Raw genomic sequence first — 18,204 nt, 5'->3', positions numbered from 1 at the left:
GTTTATGTTCTACTGGGAGTTGGCGTATTGTTAAGAGGGGCAGTGAATCTTTTAAAGAGTTTAAAGTTGTAGTTTCTGGATGATTTACTGACAGAAACATCTGCTAATATACATGTCCATATTTTAACCTGGAACACCTCGTGGTTTTCATATGCTTCTCAAGCATCCTTTCACTCATACAGTGTTTTTTAGTTACAGTGCAGCAAGCTTTTCCCTCCACATTCACCCAACGATGAGTTGATCTGAGGCAGAGAGGGTTCCCAGCCTTCACCTGGTCTGACTCTACCTGAATCCCTGTAGCCACCACTGATGACACCTCCTGTCTTTATCTGTCAGGCTGGATCACTCATTTCATAATTGCCTCATGTGCCTGGATGATGGCGCCGACAGTTAGAGAGAAGATAAGACGAATGAAGGATCTGCTGATGGAGAGAGACAAGAAAGAACAATGACAGAGAGTAAGAGGGAGGCAGCGTGACAGCAGACAGATGGACTGATGATGACCTGAAAGAGACAGGAAATGGATCTTTATTCAGATGTCACTTTGTGCTCCATTTGACTCTTGGAAGAGGAGCTGATGTGCACACGCTCGGTGATTCCCAGGTTTTCAGATGAATGAGGAGCAAACTCAGTTTGCCACATTAACAGACTCGTTTCCCACAATGAGAGCGGGGCAGTGACCGAACGCTGCCGGGAAGATGGAGTTTCTGCTGGAAGCATCAGATGTCTCCTCCTGCCTGGAAACGCTCCGGTTGCCTGGAAACGGAGTAAATAACTGGCACTGCCAGACTGAACAAACACCAGACAGATGGCAAAGTACAAGAAGCAGCCAAGACCAACATCAGCGCATCGTTTCACACATCGAACTTCACAGAGCGGCGATGCTGCCGCGCCGGCGGCTGAATAAACTGTGTTCAGAGGCAGAAACAACCAACAAACAACGTCGTCTGTAAGCGCCTCCGTCACTAAACAGACCGGGAAGAAGCTTTACATTTGAGGAAATAATGAAAACTAAACATGAAGGTTTTTATTATTAATGGAAAAAAAATCCAAACCTACATGATCCTGTGTGGAAATGTGATTTCTCCCCCGTTACAACATAACTGTGGTTTATCACACCTGAGGCCCCGCCCAGGCCTGACTTCTGCCTCACCTGCTCTCAATCCACAAATCACTTACATAGGACCTGCCTGACAAAGTGAAGTAAACCAGAAGATTCTCAAAGGCTAGACCTCACGCGAGATCCAAAGAAATTCAGGAACAGCTGAGAAAGAAAGCAACTGGCATCCATCAGTCTGGAAAAAACTTTTCTGAAGCTTTGGGACTCCAGCGAGCCACAGTGAGAGCCGTCATACACAAATGGCAAAAACATGGCACAGCGGTGAGCCTTCCCAGGAGCAGCCGGCGGGCCGAAGTTACCCCAGGAGCTCAGCCACGACTCATCCAAGACATCACAAAAGACCCCACAACATCCAAAGTTGTGAGGATTTCTGCTTCTATCAAACAACCCTGAAGGAGAAGGTCTGGCCATCTGTTTGTGACCTCGAGCTGAAAAGAACTTGGGTTCTGCAGCAGAACAAAGATCCAAAACACACCAGCAGGTCCTCCTCTGATTGGCTGAAGGAAAAATTAAAAAAAGAAGGCTGTGGAGTGTCTAGTCAACGTCCTGACTTGAATCCTTTGAGATGCTGTCATGACCTTAAAAAGATGGTTCATGCTCGAAAATCCTCCAATGTGGCTGAATTACAACAATTCTGCAAAGATGAGTGGACCACGGTTCCTCCACAGCTGGAAAGTCTCATCACAAGTTATCACAAACACCTGATGGCAGCTGTTGCTGCTAATGGCGGCCCAACCCAGACCCGGCACAACAGGCAGACCCCAGTGGGCAAGGCCTGCCCATTCACAAGTCCCGCCCTCCCATCCAGCCATTTCATTTTTATACTTTTCAATATCATTTTTAATTATTTAATAAGTAAACACTTTGTTACACCACTGTAATGTATACTTCCCAGTTATTTCAGATATCATCACTGGTTGTCATTTTGTATCAACTTTATATAAACAGCTGGACAAAACAGAAACAGCAGGACATCTTCACGGTTTGCAGAGATAGTTTTTGATTTGAGTAAGTGGGCAAGCACCATGGAAGGGTTGATTCTCAATATTTTTCCCAATCAGTTTTACAGACACTGCTTAAGGCCACTTCCTGCTCCCTTATGTACGTAAATGGCGATGTCTCTTTCAACCGACTTTTGCATTGCCATGGTTGTTAAGTCAGTTCCTCCATTAGTGGGCAGTAATAGGTTCAGATTGTCTCGCTAGCGTACGTCAGTTTCAGACACCGTTTAGCAGCGGTAATGCTAGAAATTGTTTCCAACCAGCCAACACACCCTAACACGCACACAACGCGTCTTTTTTATAAAAGCTCCATTTTCTACAGTTGTTGTCTTCATCTTTATTCTTCTGCATTTTTTTTCTTTTCATGATCTTTTTCTTCTTCTTCTCTGGTTTGTTTCTTTTGCTGGTCGCATGTCAGCTAGTCTGCTCAGGACTGCCCCCACGATTTCTGGTGTTATTGCTTCGTCTTCTGCATAAAGCAACAAATAGCTAATCTCCCTGAAAATGGACCAGACGGACTAAACTGTCTGTCTGTCTGCATTTCCGCCTTTTAAGTTGAACATAAATGGGTCTTTATTCCAACATCAAGTTGTAGGGTTGGAACAGCTCAAACAGCTGTAACATCTTCTGCTGACAACTCTAACATCAGCTGTTACCAACTCTAACAAAAGCCGCTAACAGCTCTAACATCAGTTACAAACAGCTGTAACATCAGGCGCTAGCAGCTGTAACATCAGTTACAAACAGCTGTAACATCAGGCGCTAGCAGCTGTAACATCAGTTACAAACAGCTGTAACATCAGGCGCTAGCAGCTGTAACATCAGTTACAAACAGCTGTAACATCAGGAGCTAGCAGCTGTAACATCAGGCACTAATGTAAGTTTTTACATTAGCTGTTAACTGGTTGAGTTAGGTGATTGGGACTCCACAAACCAGTTATGCTTGGGGCACTCAAATGGATAGTAGTGGCTCTGTAGGTAAAAGTGGAGCAAAATTAATAGAAAAAGACTAATTGTTGTCTCAAATTTTAAGATAAACAGAGTTCTACTGATCCGTTTATGTTGACCCTTGTACAAACTGAAATCAAACTCGTCTCCCACTGTGACCCACTTCATGTGCTTGTGCATGAAGCTGATGGCATGCAGGACTGTGCAGCAGAGCTCTGTTCAGATCTGTGAATTCACACACACACACACACACACACACACACACACACACACACACACACACACACACACATTGCTATGCCTGCTTTCTGTATTCTGGTCACAGAGAAAACGTGCTCTTCTCCCACAGCAGCCACTGATTTGTATTGATTTTACTTATTAATTCCTGCGGGGATCATTAAAGAGGAAACATGTCAAAATTCATTCATTTACATACAAATCTGTGTTTTCCTGTTAATCTTGTTTTATTATATTTAAACAATCTGAACATCTGTGGATGGAGGACCTGAACCAGGCCTTCAGATTAAATCATTTTAATGTAATGAGTCAAACTGGAAAGCCTTTCTATGATGATGTATAGTTAATGCTAATTAATCCGATCATGGAGATCCTTCATGGGAAAAAACTGTTTGACTTTTAAAACTTGTTCAGTAAAATTTCTTCCAGCTGAACATCAACTTCATCTGAATTAGGTTAAAGATTTTTCTCCTGCACTGATTAAGCTGCTAAATTTCCTTTATTTTAATCTAAATGATACGTTTATAAAACATTTTGTTTGCTAAAACTGCAGCTCTACATTTAAAAATGGTTTTAATTCCTTATTTCACACATGATGTGTCTTCTAGCAGCTGCAAAACAGCATATGGGCTCGTAAACAAGGTGAAAACCCTGATTTTATTGGAGGAGGATGGGAAGAGGAGGCAGCAGGAGGAAGATGATGATGAAGAGGATGCCGCTGCAGTGTGAAGACCCAGGAGCTGAACCAGAAGGTGGTCCTGCTGCAGAGACCAGAGCACGTCGGTGCAGCAGGATATCCCACCGCCGAGGGACGGCGTGCAGCAGCTGCACGAGGCAGAACTGCTGCAGTCACACAGAAGCAGCACCTGAAAAATAACCATCCTGCCGACACGCAAGCATCGGCGGGGGAGGGGCCAGCCGCACGGACGGGGAGGAAGCAGCTGCAGAAATGACTGCCACTCACATGCACAGCAACAACAACCAAGAATGTTCAAGAACTCGTTGCTTTGGAATATAGCAAGACAGGTGTCTTTTTGCACTAGATGGCTAATTCCTAACAATGCAGCAGCGGCTTGGACCTCCAGCGCCACCTAGAGGGCTGCAAAAAGCTCCCAGTTTGGTATCTGTGGCTCAGAAGTTTTCAGTTAAAGATACCAGAGAAATTTCTGTTATCCATGAAACGCTAAGCTGTGATACAGCCTCCCACCAACTGTCTCTCCACCCGCCTCGCATCAGGTGAAATGAGTAATTCTACATCCATGATTTCATGATACTGGTGTTTGTGCGACTGGCCTGTTCATGTTAGATAAATATGTTTGTTTTGTACTCACAGTCCTGGCTGAAGCAGCTAACAGCTGCATTAGTTGGGTTAGGTGCGTGTTATTAAAACAAAAGTGAAAATAGAAAAGCTTGAAGTTTGAAAAACAAAGTGTTTTCCCGTTAAACTTCCGACTTTTTATCCCACAGGTCTTACAAGTGAGACAACAAACATTGCTTTAAGTACTCATCTTCTCTTTACATATGTGATAACTTGGGATCACTATTAAATCATGGAGTCCGCTCAGGAATGTCTTTGTCTTTTGTTTATTGAACACGGTCTGTCACTAGTACAACCTCTTACTAAACAACCCTCATTCTTTCGTAGTCTCAGGTTTCTTACTCTCTGTAAACCTCCAGGTAACATGAGCACGGTAGCCCTCTACTGGCGTGGCGACCGAACTGCAGGATGATTACTCAGTATACCACATCCCTCCCCTCTTAAGTTTAAAGCACTTACTGAAATTAACCTCACTTGCAGTAATGTTGCATACAGTGCTTTATCAATCTGAATTACTTACATTAACTACAAAACTGTACCCTTACGTCCCTTAACAGATAAAGGTTCATACCAAACGATGTCAATCTCAGTTTACAATGTTAAATTTTTTTTCTTTTTTTTTTTTTCTATGAACTAACTAGGAAGGTGGGTAGACTGCCAACACTTCCAGTGATTCCCAGAGCGTATTCTGGCTCTCTCTTGAGGGAATTCACTTCTATCTAACAAAGTCTTTCAGGTAAGCAGGTGTCTGTCTTGTGCGTTCAGATCTTCGCAGCCCCCGTGATGGTTCAGCTCCTGACTCTGGCAAATGTTCAGCTGGAGGATGAACCTGGGCTGGCCCCTCAGGTTGCTCTATCACTTCCTCTCTTACTGCTGCCGGGATGCCCGAGTCCGCCGGCTCAACCTCCCCTGGTTGCCTTGGCAACTGCAAGCTGTCAGGCTCTCCTCTCCCCTCAGGACTGGACACGTTGCTCCCTGACGCATGACGCTTGCGGACCTGGTCAACGTGACGTCTCATCACACGTCCATCTCCCGTCTGTACCGTATAAGAGACGGGACCAGTGTGCTCATCTATGACAGCTGGTATCCACCTTGGTCCATGGCTGTAGTTTCGGACATACACCTCATCTCCAGACGCAAAACTCCTCCACTTGGTGTGTGTGTCCTGATGTTCCTTTTGCTTGAGCTGTTTCTTACGAATCTTGGACTTCACATCAGGCAGAAGAAGATCTAACGTGGAACGCAGTCTTCTGGACATGAGCATTTCAGCAGGTGACAAGCCAGTAGTACTTTGTGGTGTTATCCTGTAGTTGAAAAGGAATCTGGCTATTTTTGTTTCTAGTGTGTCTCCGTTTGTTTTTGTTATTCCCTGCTTGAATGTCTGAACTGCTCTTTCTGCCAGGCCATTCGATGCTGGGTGGAAAGGTGCGGATGTTTTGTGTTGTATTCCATTCTGCTTTAGGAATGTTTTAAACTCTTGACTTGTAAAGCACGTTCCATTGTCAGATACTATAGTCTGGGGTAGACCATGTGTACTAAAGCACTGTCTCAGCTTTTCAATAGTAACCTGACTTGTAGCACTGTTTGTGAGATATGCATCAATCCATTTGGAATGAGCATCGACGATAATCAGGAACATCTTCCCCAGGTAAGGACCGGCATAATCGATATGCAGTCTGCTCCAGGGAGTTTCAGGCCACTCCCATGGATGAAGCGGTGCCCCTGCAGGACTCTTACTGTTTTGTTGGCAGGTGTGGCAGGACTGAACTTCCTTCTCAATATCAGAATCCATCCCTGGCCACCACACATGCGAGCGCGCTAAGCCTTTCATCCTGGATATGCCTGGGTGTGTGTTGTGCAACTGTTTCAATATGACGCTCCTTCCCCTCTTAGGAACTACCACTCTCGCCCCCCAGAGTACACAGCCATCAGTCACACTAAGTTCCAGCCTCCGCTGGCTGAACGGTTTAAACTCTGCATCCACCTCCTTTGGCCATCCTTTCAGGCACCAGAGTAACACTTTTGACAGTGCCACATCTTTGGCTGTCCACTGCTTCACCTGAGCCGTGGTGATTGGTGGATCTTCCATCACATCCAGCATAAGCACGTGGTCGGCGTCATCCTCTTCCTCTGTATGTGGCAGAGGTAACCTGCTCAGTGCATCAGCGTTCGCGTGTTCTTTACCTGGTTTGTACATTATTTTGTATTCGTACGCTCGAAGCAGGACTGCCCAACGCTGTACTCTCGGTGAACCCATCTGAGGAACGGGCTTCTTCTCATGGAAAAGTGATATCAGCGGTTTGTGGTCAGTGCTGATTGTAAACATCCGTCCGTAGATGTACTTATGGAACCGCTTAATTCCAAACATGATGGCTAAGCCTTCTTTGTCGAGTTGTGAATATCGCTTCTCAGCTGGTGTCAGCGTGCGTGACATAAAACCTAATGGTTTCTCGCTGCCATCTTCCATGACATGGGACAATACAGCACCTACTCCGTAGGGTGAGGCATCGCATGCCAGGACCAACTCTTTGTCTGCAGAGTAGTGACTCAGGACTTTGGTTGATTTCAGCATTTGTTTGGACAAACTGAAGGCATCTTCTTGCTCTTTGTTCCATGTCCACTGGGACTCTTTTCTTAGCAACTGATGGAGTGGAGCTAAGTGTGTGGCTAAGTTAGGGAGAAACTTGTTATAGTAGTTCAGTAGACCGAGGTAGGCTTTCAATTCGGTCACATTAGTGGGCCGTGGAGCCTCTTCAATGGCTGTCACCTTACTTTGTACTGGGTGCAGGCCTTCCGCATTGATCATGTGACCTAAGTACTCCACCTCGTTTCTCAGGAATGCACACTTGCGTCTGCGAAGTCGCAGACCAGCTTCTTTCAGCCTCCTCAGCACCTCGTCCAGCGTGCTCAGGTGCTCAGCTTCCTCTTTTCCAGTCACTAATATGTCATCTAAATACACCGCTACTCCAGGCAGGCCCTGTAGCAAGCTTTCCATGGTCCTCTGAAAAATGGCTGGGGCCGATGACACTCCAAAGGGGAGCCTATTGTAGGTGAATAGGCCGCGATGTGTATTGACTGTTAAGTATCTCTTGGACTCCTCGTCCATCACAATCTGCTGATAAGCATGACTTAAATCTAATTTGGAGAACTGTTTCCCTCCTGCCAGTATATGGAATAAATCTTCCACTCGTGGGATGGGGTACTGCTCCAGAGAGGAGGCGCTGTTGACTGTTAGTTTGAAATCGCCACAGACCCTGACATCACCATCCGGCTTCAAAACTGGCACGATGGGCGCTGCCCACTCTGCATACTTAACAGGTGATATGATGCCTTGTCTCTGCAGTCTCTCTAACTCCACGTCAACCTTAGCTCTCATGGCATACGGAACTGAACGGGGTCTGTAGAACTTTGGACGGGCTTCAGGTGACACTCGAATTGATGCTTTCATGCCTTGCAACATGCCTAACTCTTCTTTAAAAACATCTTCATGTTTTGACAGTACCTGCTGCAACCCTTGTGTCTCAGTCCTTGCATATTTTATCTCATCCCACTTAAGTTTCAGCGTTTTCAGCCATGCTCTTCCTAGCAAGCTAGGTCCAGTACCCTTCACCACGACCAGGGGCAATATTTTCACTTGCTGGGCATAAGTCACTTCCACATCTGCTACTCCTACCACTTTCATCTCTTCTCCTGTATATGATCTCAGGGTAATCTTGGTTCCTCTTAGCTGTGGACGCTTGTGCTCTTTCCACATTCCCTTAAACTTGGTCTCATTCATGACACTCACACTACATCCAGTGTCAATTTCGAAGTTTACTTTCTTCTTGTTCACCTCCATTTTAACTTCAAATGGCTTAGTTCTCTTAACTGAGGTTTCTGTTTTAATGCAAGCTAAGGTGAAGGCTTCCTCTTGCTCTGATGAACTTTCATCACCTTGCTTCTCACATACCTTATGTGCTTCCTGTGGACGCCTTGGTCGTTCGACTTTTCTTGGTTTCCTTTCATCTGTTCGGAAGCTCCTTTTATTTTTATTCCTACAAGCCCTAGCGATGTGCCCGACCTTGCCGCAGGCGTGACACTTTGCTTCTTTAAACTTGCACTCGACAGCATTGTGTTGTTTTCCGTTGCACCTGTAACATTCTTTGTTTCTCCAATTTCCCTTTTTCTCTTGTCCCTTCAATGACACGCTGTTACATGAATACTGCGTCCTAGTCTGCAGGTCCTGTACGTTCTTAGTGGCTGCTTCGGCTGCCACGGCAATCTGGAAAGCCTTCTCGAATGTCAAGTCAGATTCTGACAATAAACGTCGCTGAATCCTATCATCATTGATGCCGCACACTAGGCGATCTCTTAACATTTGCTCCAGTGTGGCGCCGAAGTTACAATCTTGAGCTAGTCGTCTCAACTCGGCTACATATGCACTCACGGTTTCATTGGGCTGACGGGAGCGAGAATCGAACTTGTATCTCTGCACGATCTCGCTTGGTTTAGGATTGAAGTGGTCCTTCATTATAGCTACTATCTGGCTATAGGTTTTCGTGCTAGGCTTATCCGGACTCACGAGGTTCCTTATGAGCTTGTATGTGGCTGGGCCTACAACGCTAATGAGGACAGCTCTCTGCTTGCCTCCGTCGTCAATATCATTAGCTTCGAAAAACTGATCCAGAATTTCGCAGTACTCCTCCCAAGTCTGCTCCTTGGAATCGAATGCCGACAGATTTCCTACCGTCACATTCATTTTCTCTTTGCATGTGCTCTCGGTGTGGTCCGACGTCCGCCTTTTCTTTTCCTTTTTTTTTTTTTTTCGTTCGTCTTGCCGTCTCCCGTCAAGCTCCAACCCAGCGCTCCTCCAGTATCCTCGTCGCCAATATGTGATAACTTGGGATCACTATTAAATCATGGAGTCCACTCAGGAATGTCTTTGTCTTTTGTTTATTGAACACGGTCTGTCACTAGTACAACCTCTTACTAAACAACCCTCATTCTTTCGTAGTCTCAGGTTTCTTACTCTCTGTAAACCTCCAGGTAACATGAGCACGGTAGCCCTCTACTGGCGTGGCGACCGAACTGCAGGATGATTACTCAGTATACCACAACATATTTAAAGATTGTGATATAAATTATTCCTAAGTTTAACCAGGATGTCCTGATTAATTTATCTCGTGTGGACAGCTATCATTTATCTTTGATTTCCTTGAGATTTGTCCTCTATTTATTTGCTGTTGTTGTTCATCCTGTTATTCTGGGTACATCCATTTATTTCTGATCATGACCATCTTTATCAGACACCCAGTGTTCGTTACGTGGTGAAGCACCAACACCTCACCGTGGAAACTGGAAACATTTTCTGTCTGAACATACTGTCCCAGTATGAAAGGACGAGTCCCGGAATGAGAGGTCTTTGTCCCGGTGTCTTGGTATGAGAGGTGTGTGTCCCAGTATGAGCGGACATGTCCCGGTATGATAGGTAGTGTAATATTACCGTCCTTGTGCTTCTTCCATAACTGTTATTTGTTTATTACTCCAGCTTTAGCTTATAATATTGAGAGTGTGGTGCTGTGTTGACAAGAATTTCTCCTCTGGGGATGAATAGAAATAGTAAAAATGTTATCCTGATGTTGTAATCTGGGGGCTGTAGTAACACTCAGAGACTAAATCATCTTATAGAAACAGCAGGCTCTGTTTATGATGATCAATATCTTTTACAGTAGAGGGCTCAGAACAGCTGGATCCCAACCAGCCCAGGCCTCCAGGTAGTGGACTTGCTCATGGACCAGCAGGTGAGGATGATGTTTTCCTGGTGGTAGAATTGATGTTTAGCAGATTAGTTCTGAAAGAAGGTCCCGTCATCATATTTTTATAATAATGACGGCTAATCCAGTTTTTAAGGCCCCTGAAGTTACATTTCTGTTTTTGGTTTTGTAGAACGAGGGGCAAAGTATTGAGATTTTGCTTTGAGTGCACCCAATTAATGCATTTGCTAAAAAAAAATTCTGGGGGGGCATGCCCCCAGACCCCCTAGCTGAATTTGGTCCCCCACCCACACAAACAAGGCTGTAATCATGAATACAGCCTACCCTAGATAATGGCAGATAATTTCATTTAGTCTTTTTCTAGGAACACGTCTGATCAGGCGTTTTTATGTGACATAAGCTCAAACTGACCCAATTCATGTTTTTGTCCACAGACTACATGGATGTTTGTAGTTATGCATCATTGACTTAATAACCTTTGGCCACCCTGCTATTTTCTCTGGCCACCATATGGCCACCCCCAACAAAAATCTCTGTGTCCCTGGTCCCGTTATAAAAGGATGTGTCCTGGTATGAGAGGTCTGAGTCCCAGTATGAGAGGTCTGAGTCCCGGTATGAGAGGTCTGAGTCCCGGTATGATAGCTAGACAGACAGACAGACAGACAGATAGAAAGATAGACAGATAGAAACTTTATTGATCCTGAGGGATCAGTCCCTAAATACACTCACTCAAAACTAAATAGGACTTGGTTTCCTCACATTAGCTTAAAACTAATCTAATGCTAGCACTAGATTAGCACTGCTATGTTGCTTAAGGTTAACAGGTTAACAGTCAGTAGTTGTACCTGCACAGGAACTAAATCTCTTCTAGAAATGTGCAGCCAGGTGTCAATATTCTTTAAGGTTAAATAACGAGAAATACTTTAATATTTACTTCAAACTGTTGTGGTGGAACTGGTGATCTATGCAGGTCTGGGAAGAGGTTTCTGTCAATCATCTGAGGTGGCACCTTGGGTGTCCAATCAGATTTGAGCATTGGCCAGCCCCACCCTGGCCACCTTTAGCTCCACCCTCAGGGGGATGACTGCAGCTATGAAACCCAGCTGCTATGAATAGAGCTGTAGAAACACAGCTGAAAAATTACTCAACCAAAATATGTCAGAGATGTTTCACTAGGAGCTCAGGAAACTGGGCCAGCTTGTGAAAAACAGAATGGGATATGTTTTCTTTAGTAGTCTAAGTCCATGTGACTTATTGTTCTATGAAATGTGCTCCATATCTAAACCTTGTTATGCTTCAAGTATGACCCACAACACATCACGCTGCTTTGCCACCAGCAGTCTGTGTGATAATCAGTCTCCATATGGCAGCAAAACCCAGCCAAACCACATGTCAACATTTAACATGTCACACTCCTCCAACAGACACACACACGACCTCAGCATCATGGCCAATGCAGAGCCAGCAGAGTCGTGCTGTGTGTGACATGCTGCACAGAAACACCAGCAGAACATTAGTTCCTGATCAAGCAGATGTCAGCATGATGGAGCGGTGGATGAAGAAAGCTGAGGATCAAGCTGCCTAACGAACTTTAAAGCTACTAATTAAGTGACAACAGAGGTCATTTAAACCTCTACATTAAAGAATCCTCACACACGACACAACCTGAATCAGTTATTTAAGACTATATTAATATTCTGTAATGAACATCCACAGAATTCCAGTTAATCACCAACTGATGAGAAATCAAACACATAACCGCCTCTTTCTCATCCAACAGGAACAGCGAAGAGTGAGAAACTTCTACTGGTTTTCTTCGTTGTGATGACATGATGGGCTTCGTAATGAACTAACAACCTGTCTCCTGACAGGTTACATCTGCTCATTTCATGGAAGAAAAGCTAGAAAATCTGTATCTGGACCACAACTCATCAGAAACATTCAGTGTCGGGCAGACATCGTACCACTTTGGAAGTCTTGGAGCAAAGCCATCGCCAGGCCTCTGTAAGAAGTCTGTGTCCCAGTAAGAGAGGACGTGTCCTGGTATGAGAGGACGTGTCCTGGTATGAGAGGACGTGTCCTGGTATGAGAGGACATGACCTGGTACAACCTCAGGAATAAAAAGTTAAGCCTCCAGCAGTGAGAGATAAGAAGACATAACTGTGGAAGGTTTTCTTAGACTCATTTATAAAGTCAAATAAAGCCATTTTTTTTAGGCTCCAACAATTCTAAACTGCCTTTTCTATTATATGATGACTTGTGCACGGCAACAGTGTGCACGGCAACAGTGTGCACGGCGGCAGCACGTGATATGCATCATCTATCTGTCAGGGACAGTGTGTGAAGAAGCTCTTGGTGTGTGTGTGTGTGACTGTGAATGAACTCGGCCAGTTTAACACCTCCGTCACATCCAGGCTCTACATGGATGAAGACGGAAGGTGATGAAGATGACTTTAGAGTTGATGAAGATGCTCAATAATGGAAAAAAAGTGACATGACTTTTTGTTTTCATGACTGTGTTAATTTAGTTCAGTTCAATCCTCCATCCTGGTTTAGAGTTAAACAAACGGCCATCAGGACCAGAACCAGGAAGGACGGGCATCTTCCTGGACCGGTTGGGGTGGAGGGGACAGGAAAGAGGGTCAACCAGCAGCAGAACTCGGATCCAGGGATTCCTGCTGAGAAAGAAGAAGAAAAACACAAAGTAATGCCAACAACGTCAGATGTTTCTACATGGAGAGTACAAAGAGCAGAGAGGAGCCCAGTGCATCGTGGGACGTCCCCCAAACGCTGGATCAGGGTCACCGAGCCAGACTTGCTATAAGATTTATCAGGAAGGAAAGTTAGAAGAAGATCTGAAGGTAGAGAGGGGATCTGATACCTGAAGCCAGACCGGGAGCTGGTTCCACAGAGAGGAGTCCAACCTCCAGGAACCACCAGTAAATCATGACCAGAATCGAGGTGTAAATCATCCATCCAGTGGATGATTCTTCTTCTCTGCTGCTGGAATAAAGATGTCTTCTCCAACAGATCCCAGCAGGCCACCACTCCTGTTTACATTCAGAACCAGATCCAGATCCAGGATCTAGATCCAGATCAGCAGGAAGTTTAATGTTCTGATTATCTGGAGTTTCTTGACTTTACACGTAAAATTCAGAATGAACGTTTATTCACAACACATGTTAATTAAACCTAAAAATGGAGAAAGCTGCTGTTTCCAGAAATGAGGCTTTATTATTTACAGAAGTGCTTCATGAAGCAGCATTTACTCCTCCAGCTGCCAGACCGCAGATGTTCCACATATTCACGTGTCCAGATTTCATCTCTCATTTATCAGATTTAATTACCCTGCTGGTGCACGTCATCACACCAAGTTCGCGGATCTCCTCTGCTTCTCGTGATGATGGAGCTGGATGGAGTTTCTCAGGAGGTTTCTACCAGCAGCATCACCTGGGTCGTCATCACTTAAACTAGCTTCTGCTGTGGCAATGAGCCACGTTTCCCTCAGGAGGGATCCTCCTCTGACACCTCCCAGGACCACCCATGTTCTGCTCAGAACCAAACAGACTCAGACAGAATCTCCTCCGTTGTCTGAAGCATCTGGATCCATTTTCACAGCAACTCCTTCTAACTGACAACGACCACGTTAAACATTCAGGGTGGATGGTGTGGTTTTTCTTCTCCTCAGTTGATTCAACCTGCAGAAACAAATCCAAGTTAAAGTTAGATCAGTGGTTCCCAACATGTGGTCCCTGAACCCTCAAGAGTGTCCCCTTAAAGCACATGGGATCCTTGAGGTATAGACCTGTGTGAAATGGTTTTCATCATCTGGACATTGCATCCACATGGAGGCGCCGTTGTCAGAGCCTGAAGCATTTAAAAACAGGTCCCAAAGTCAATTCGCTGTCTAACAACTCACTAGTGACCAGGGTCTAGGATTACTTTACTCACTCCTAGGCTTACATACTCCTCGGATTACTTTACTCTTTCCTAGGACTAGATTACTCACTCCTAGGACTAGTTTACTCACTCCTAGGATTACTTTACTCACTCCTAGAATTACTTTACTCACTCCTAGGACTAGTTTACTCACTCCTAGGATTACTTTACTCACACATAGGACTAGTTTACTCATTCCTAGGATTACTTAACTTACTCCGAGAACTAGTTTACTCACTCTTGGGACTAGATTACTCACTCTAGGATTATTTCACTCACTCCTAGGACTAGTTTTCTCAATCCTTGGGCTAGTTTACTCAAACACTGGGATTACTTTACTCACTCCTAGGACTAGTTTACTCACTCTGAGAATTAGTTTACTCACTCTTGGGACTAGATTACTCACTCTAGGATTATTTCACTCACTCCTAGGACTAGTTTTCTCTATCCTTGGCCTAGTTTACTCAAACACTGGGATTACTTTACTCTTTCCTAGGACTAGATTACTCACCCCTAGGACTAGTTTACTCACTCCTAGGATTACTTTACTCACTCCTAGGACTAGTTTACTCACTCCTAGGATTACTTTACTCACTCTTAGGACTAGTGTTCTCAATCCTAGGATTACTTTACTCACTCCTAGGACAACTTTACCAACTCCTAGGATTACTTTAGTCACTCCTAGGACTAGTTTACTTACTCATTAGTCTTGTAGGACTAGTTTACTGACTCATAGGGTTACTTTAGTCACTCCTAGGACTAATTCGCTCATTCCTAGGACTACTTTACTTACTCCTAGCATTATTTTACTCATTCCTAGGACTAGTTTACTCACTCCTAGGATTACTTTACTCACACATAGGACTAGTTTACTCATTCCTAGGATTACTTAACTTACTCCGAGAACTAGTTTACTCACTCTTGGGACTAGATTACTCACTCTAGGATTATTTCACTCACTCCTAGGACTAGTTTTCTCAATCCTTGGGCTAGTTTACTCAAACACTGGGATTACTTTACTCACTCCTAGGACTAGTTTACTCACTCCTAGGACTACTTTCCTCCCTCCTAGGACTAGTTTACTCGTTCCTAGGATTACTTTACTCACTCCTAGGACAACTTTACTCACTCTTAGGGTTACTTTACTCACCTCTAGGACTAGTTTACTTATTACTAGAATTACTTAACTCACTCTGAGGACTAGTTTACTCACTCTTAGGACTAGTTTTCTCAATCCTAGGATTACTTTACTCACTCCTAGGACAACTTTACCAACTCCTAGGATTACTTTAGTCACTCCTAGGACTAGTTTACTCACTCCTAGAATTACTTAACTTACTCCGAGAATTAGTTTACTCACTCTTAGGACTAGTTTACTCACTCTAGGATTATTTCACTCACTCCTAGGACTAGTTTTCTCAATCCTTGGACTAGTTTACTCATTCCTAGGACTAGTTTACTCACTCCTAGGATTACTTTACTCACTCCTAGGACAACTTTACTCACTCTTAGGGTTACTTTACTCACCTCTAGGACTAGTTTACTTATTACTAGAATTACTTAACTCACTCTGAGAACTAGTTTACTCACTCTTAGGACTAGTTTTCTCAATCCTAGGATTACTTTACTCACTCCTAGGACAACTTTACCAACTCCTAGGATTACTTTAGTCACTCCTAGGACTAGTTTGCTCACTCCTAGAATTACTTAACTTACTCCGAGAATTAGTTTACTCACTCTTAGGACTAGTTTACTCACTCTAGGATTATTTCACTCACTTCTAAGACTAGTTTTCTCAATCCTTGGACTAGTTTACTCATTCCTAGGATTACTTTTCTCACTCCGAGAACTAGTTTACTCACTCTTAGGACTAGTTTACTCACTCCAAGGATTACTTTACTCACTTCTAGGACTAGTTTAATCACTCCTAGGATTATTTTACTCACTCCTAGGACTAGTTTACTCACTCCTAGAGTCACTTAACTCACTCTGAGAACTAGTTCACTCACTCTTAGGATTATTTCACTCACTCTATGATTATTTCACTCACTCCTAGGACTAGTTTTCTCAATCCTTGGACTAGTTTACTCATTCCTATGATCACTTTACTCACTCCTAGGACTAGTTTACTCACTCCTAGGACTACTTTCCTCACTCCTAGGACTAGTTTACTCGCTTCTAGGATTACTTTACTCACTCCTAGAACAACTTTACTCACTCCTATGGTTACTTTACTCACCTCTAGGACTAGTTTACTTATTACTAGAATTACTTAACTCACTCCGAGAACTAGTTTACTCACTCTTAGGACTAGTTTACTCACTCCTAGGACCAGTTTACTTACTCCTAGGACTAGTTTACTAATTTCTAGGACTACTTTACTCACTCTCAGGACAACTTTACTAATTCCTAGGATTACTGCTCTTGCTTTCTAGGAGTACTTTACTCAATCCTTATGGAAATATGCATTTAGGTAATATCCATCTATGTATATGGAAGTACATAATACACATATACACACATACACATATAGACATATCTACATATACACATCCATACACATTCATACACATATACATGTATACATATACACATATTTGTATATGTCTCCACATGTGTGTGCGTGAAGTGGTGACAGTGCAGGTAATGTGTCCAACTGACTCACGACATAATGATGCATTATAGAATCTAACTGCTGTCGGAATGAAGGATCTAAGAAACGCTCCTTCCTGCAGCCAGGATGATGTAGTCTCTAACTGAAGGAGCTGCTCAGGGAACCCACCATCTCATGCAGAGGGTGATGGTGGCTGTTCATGATGGATGCCAGCTTTGCTGATATGGTCCTCTCGCCCACCGCCACCACAGGCTCCAGAAACCCCAGTACAGAGCCTGATCTCCGGACCAGTTTTTCAGTCCTGTTCCTGTCCCTGTGGGACGACTGCCTAGAAGAGGGTGGATAACATGACGGTATCATAAAATGTCTTTCACAGAGTCCTGCAGATTCCGAATTAGCTCGGTCTCCTCAGCACATGGAGTCGACTCTACGGACGTCTGTTTGTGGTCCAGACCAGTTTATTGTTGAGGTGGACACCCAGGTATTTGTTAGAGTCCACTTTCTCAATGTCTTTTCCATGGATGTTCACCGGTGTGGTAGGGGGAGACTTCCTCCTGAAGTCTATGACCATCTTCTTTGTCTTGTTGGTGCTGATTTGCAGAGCATGGGTCTCACACCAGTGGACAAAGAGGAGATAACATTTCCATGTTCTACTGTGTTCCAGGTGAACTCTGACACAGTAACAAATATCTTGATTCTGACACTTCTGTATAATCTCACATGTCTCGGCTTTCTGTAGAGACCAGGATTATATGTACAGCCCTGGCAGTTGTGAAGATAAACTTTAATTCCTGCAATTCAGTCACCAAACCCACAGAAAATGGCGTCACCCAGCTCAGACGTGTCACTTGGTCTCAGCACATCATGCAAAGTAAATGCTACAAATAACAGTACCAATGATACAGAACTTCTTAAAAAAGCTGCTGGTATTATTACTGACCTTGAGGAGGACAATCGGCGTCTCAAAGCTGAGCTGAAGAAAAAAGAAGCACTCCTCCACAAACTTATGGACGTGGCCTGTGGACAATCCAAGCGTCTTGCCTCACTCAGCGCTGCTCTTCAGGACACTGCTCCGTGGGATCCATCCATCTGCCCACGGCCCTCTTTCTGTTCAACTCCCAGGCCAGGGTTGATATCAGATGAAGAGGTATTTGTCCGCAGTCCAAAGAGGATATCAGAAAATACGTCCCGATCGCCGCCCCTGAGCCTGTCGAACAGATACGCGGCCCTGGCTATCGACTCCCCAGCGCCCCTTCGTACTAGCAGAACGGCAC

At 44.2% G+C, this 18,204-nt stretch overlaps 1 protein-coding gene and 1 long non-coding RNA gene across 2 annotated transcripts; both read right to left on the bottom strand.

Moving 5' to 3' along the window:
• Positions 1-269: 269 nt before the first annotated feature.
• On the bottom strand, positions 270-10,417 carry LOC121628226. The gene is made up of 3 exons (XR_006008112.1): positions 10,331-10,417; positions 1,105-1,119; positions 270-280 (listed from the first exon to the last, which is right to left on the bottom strand). It is a non-coding gene; the product is annotated as an uncharacterized LOC121628226 (long non-coding RNA).
• On the bottom strand, positions 5,090-9,395 carry LOC121628225 (uncharacterized protein K02A2.6-like). The gene has a single exon (XM_041967203.1). It carries the CDS (start codon positions 9,360-9,362, stop codon positions 5,340-5,342), a length of 4,023 nt encoding a protein of 1,340 aa, XP_041823137.1. The 5' UTR covers positions 9,363-9,395; the 3' UTR covers positions 5,090-5,339.
• Positions 10,418-18,204: the final 7,787 nt, after the last annotated feature.

This window comes from Melanotaenia boesemani, chromosome 17 (assembly GCF_017639745.1).
Source record: "Melanotaenia boesemani isolate fMelBoe1 chromosome 17, fMelBoe1.pri, whole genome shotgun sequence".
Taxonomy (NCBI): domain Eukaryota; kingdom Metazoa; phylum Chordata; class Actinopteri; order Atheriniformes; family Melanotaeniidae; genus Melanotaenia; species Melanotaenia boesemani.
Note: the sequence above shows the minus strand (reverse complement) of the source record. Positions and strands in the feature narration are given on the sequence as shown.

Coding starts and splice junctions, on each gene's coding strand:
- LOC121628225 (XM_041967203.1), bottom strand. CDS start 9,362: ATGAATGTGACGGTAGGAAATCTGTCGGCATTCGATTCCAAGGAGCAG.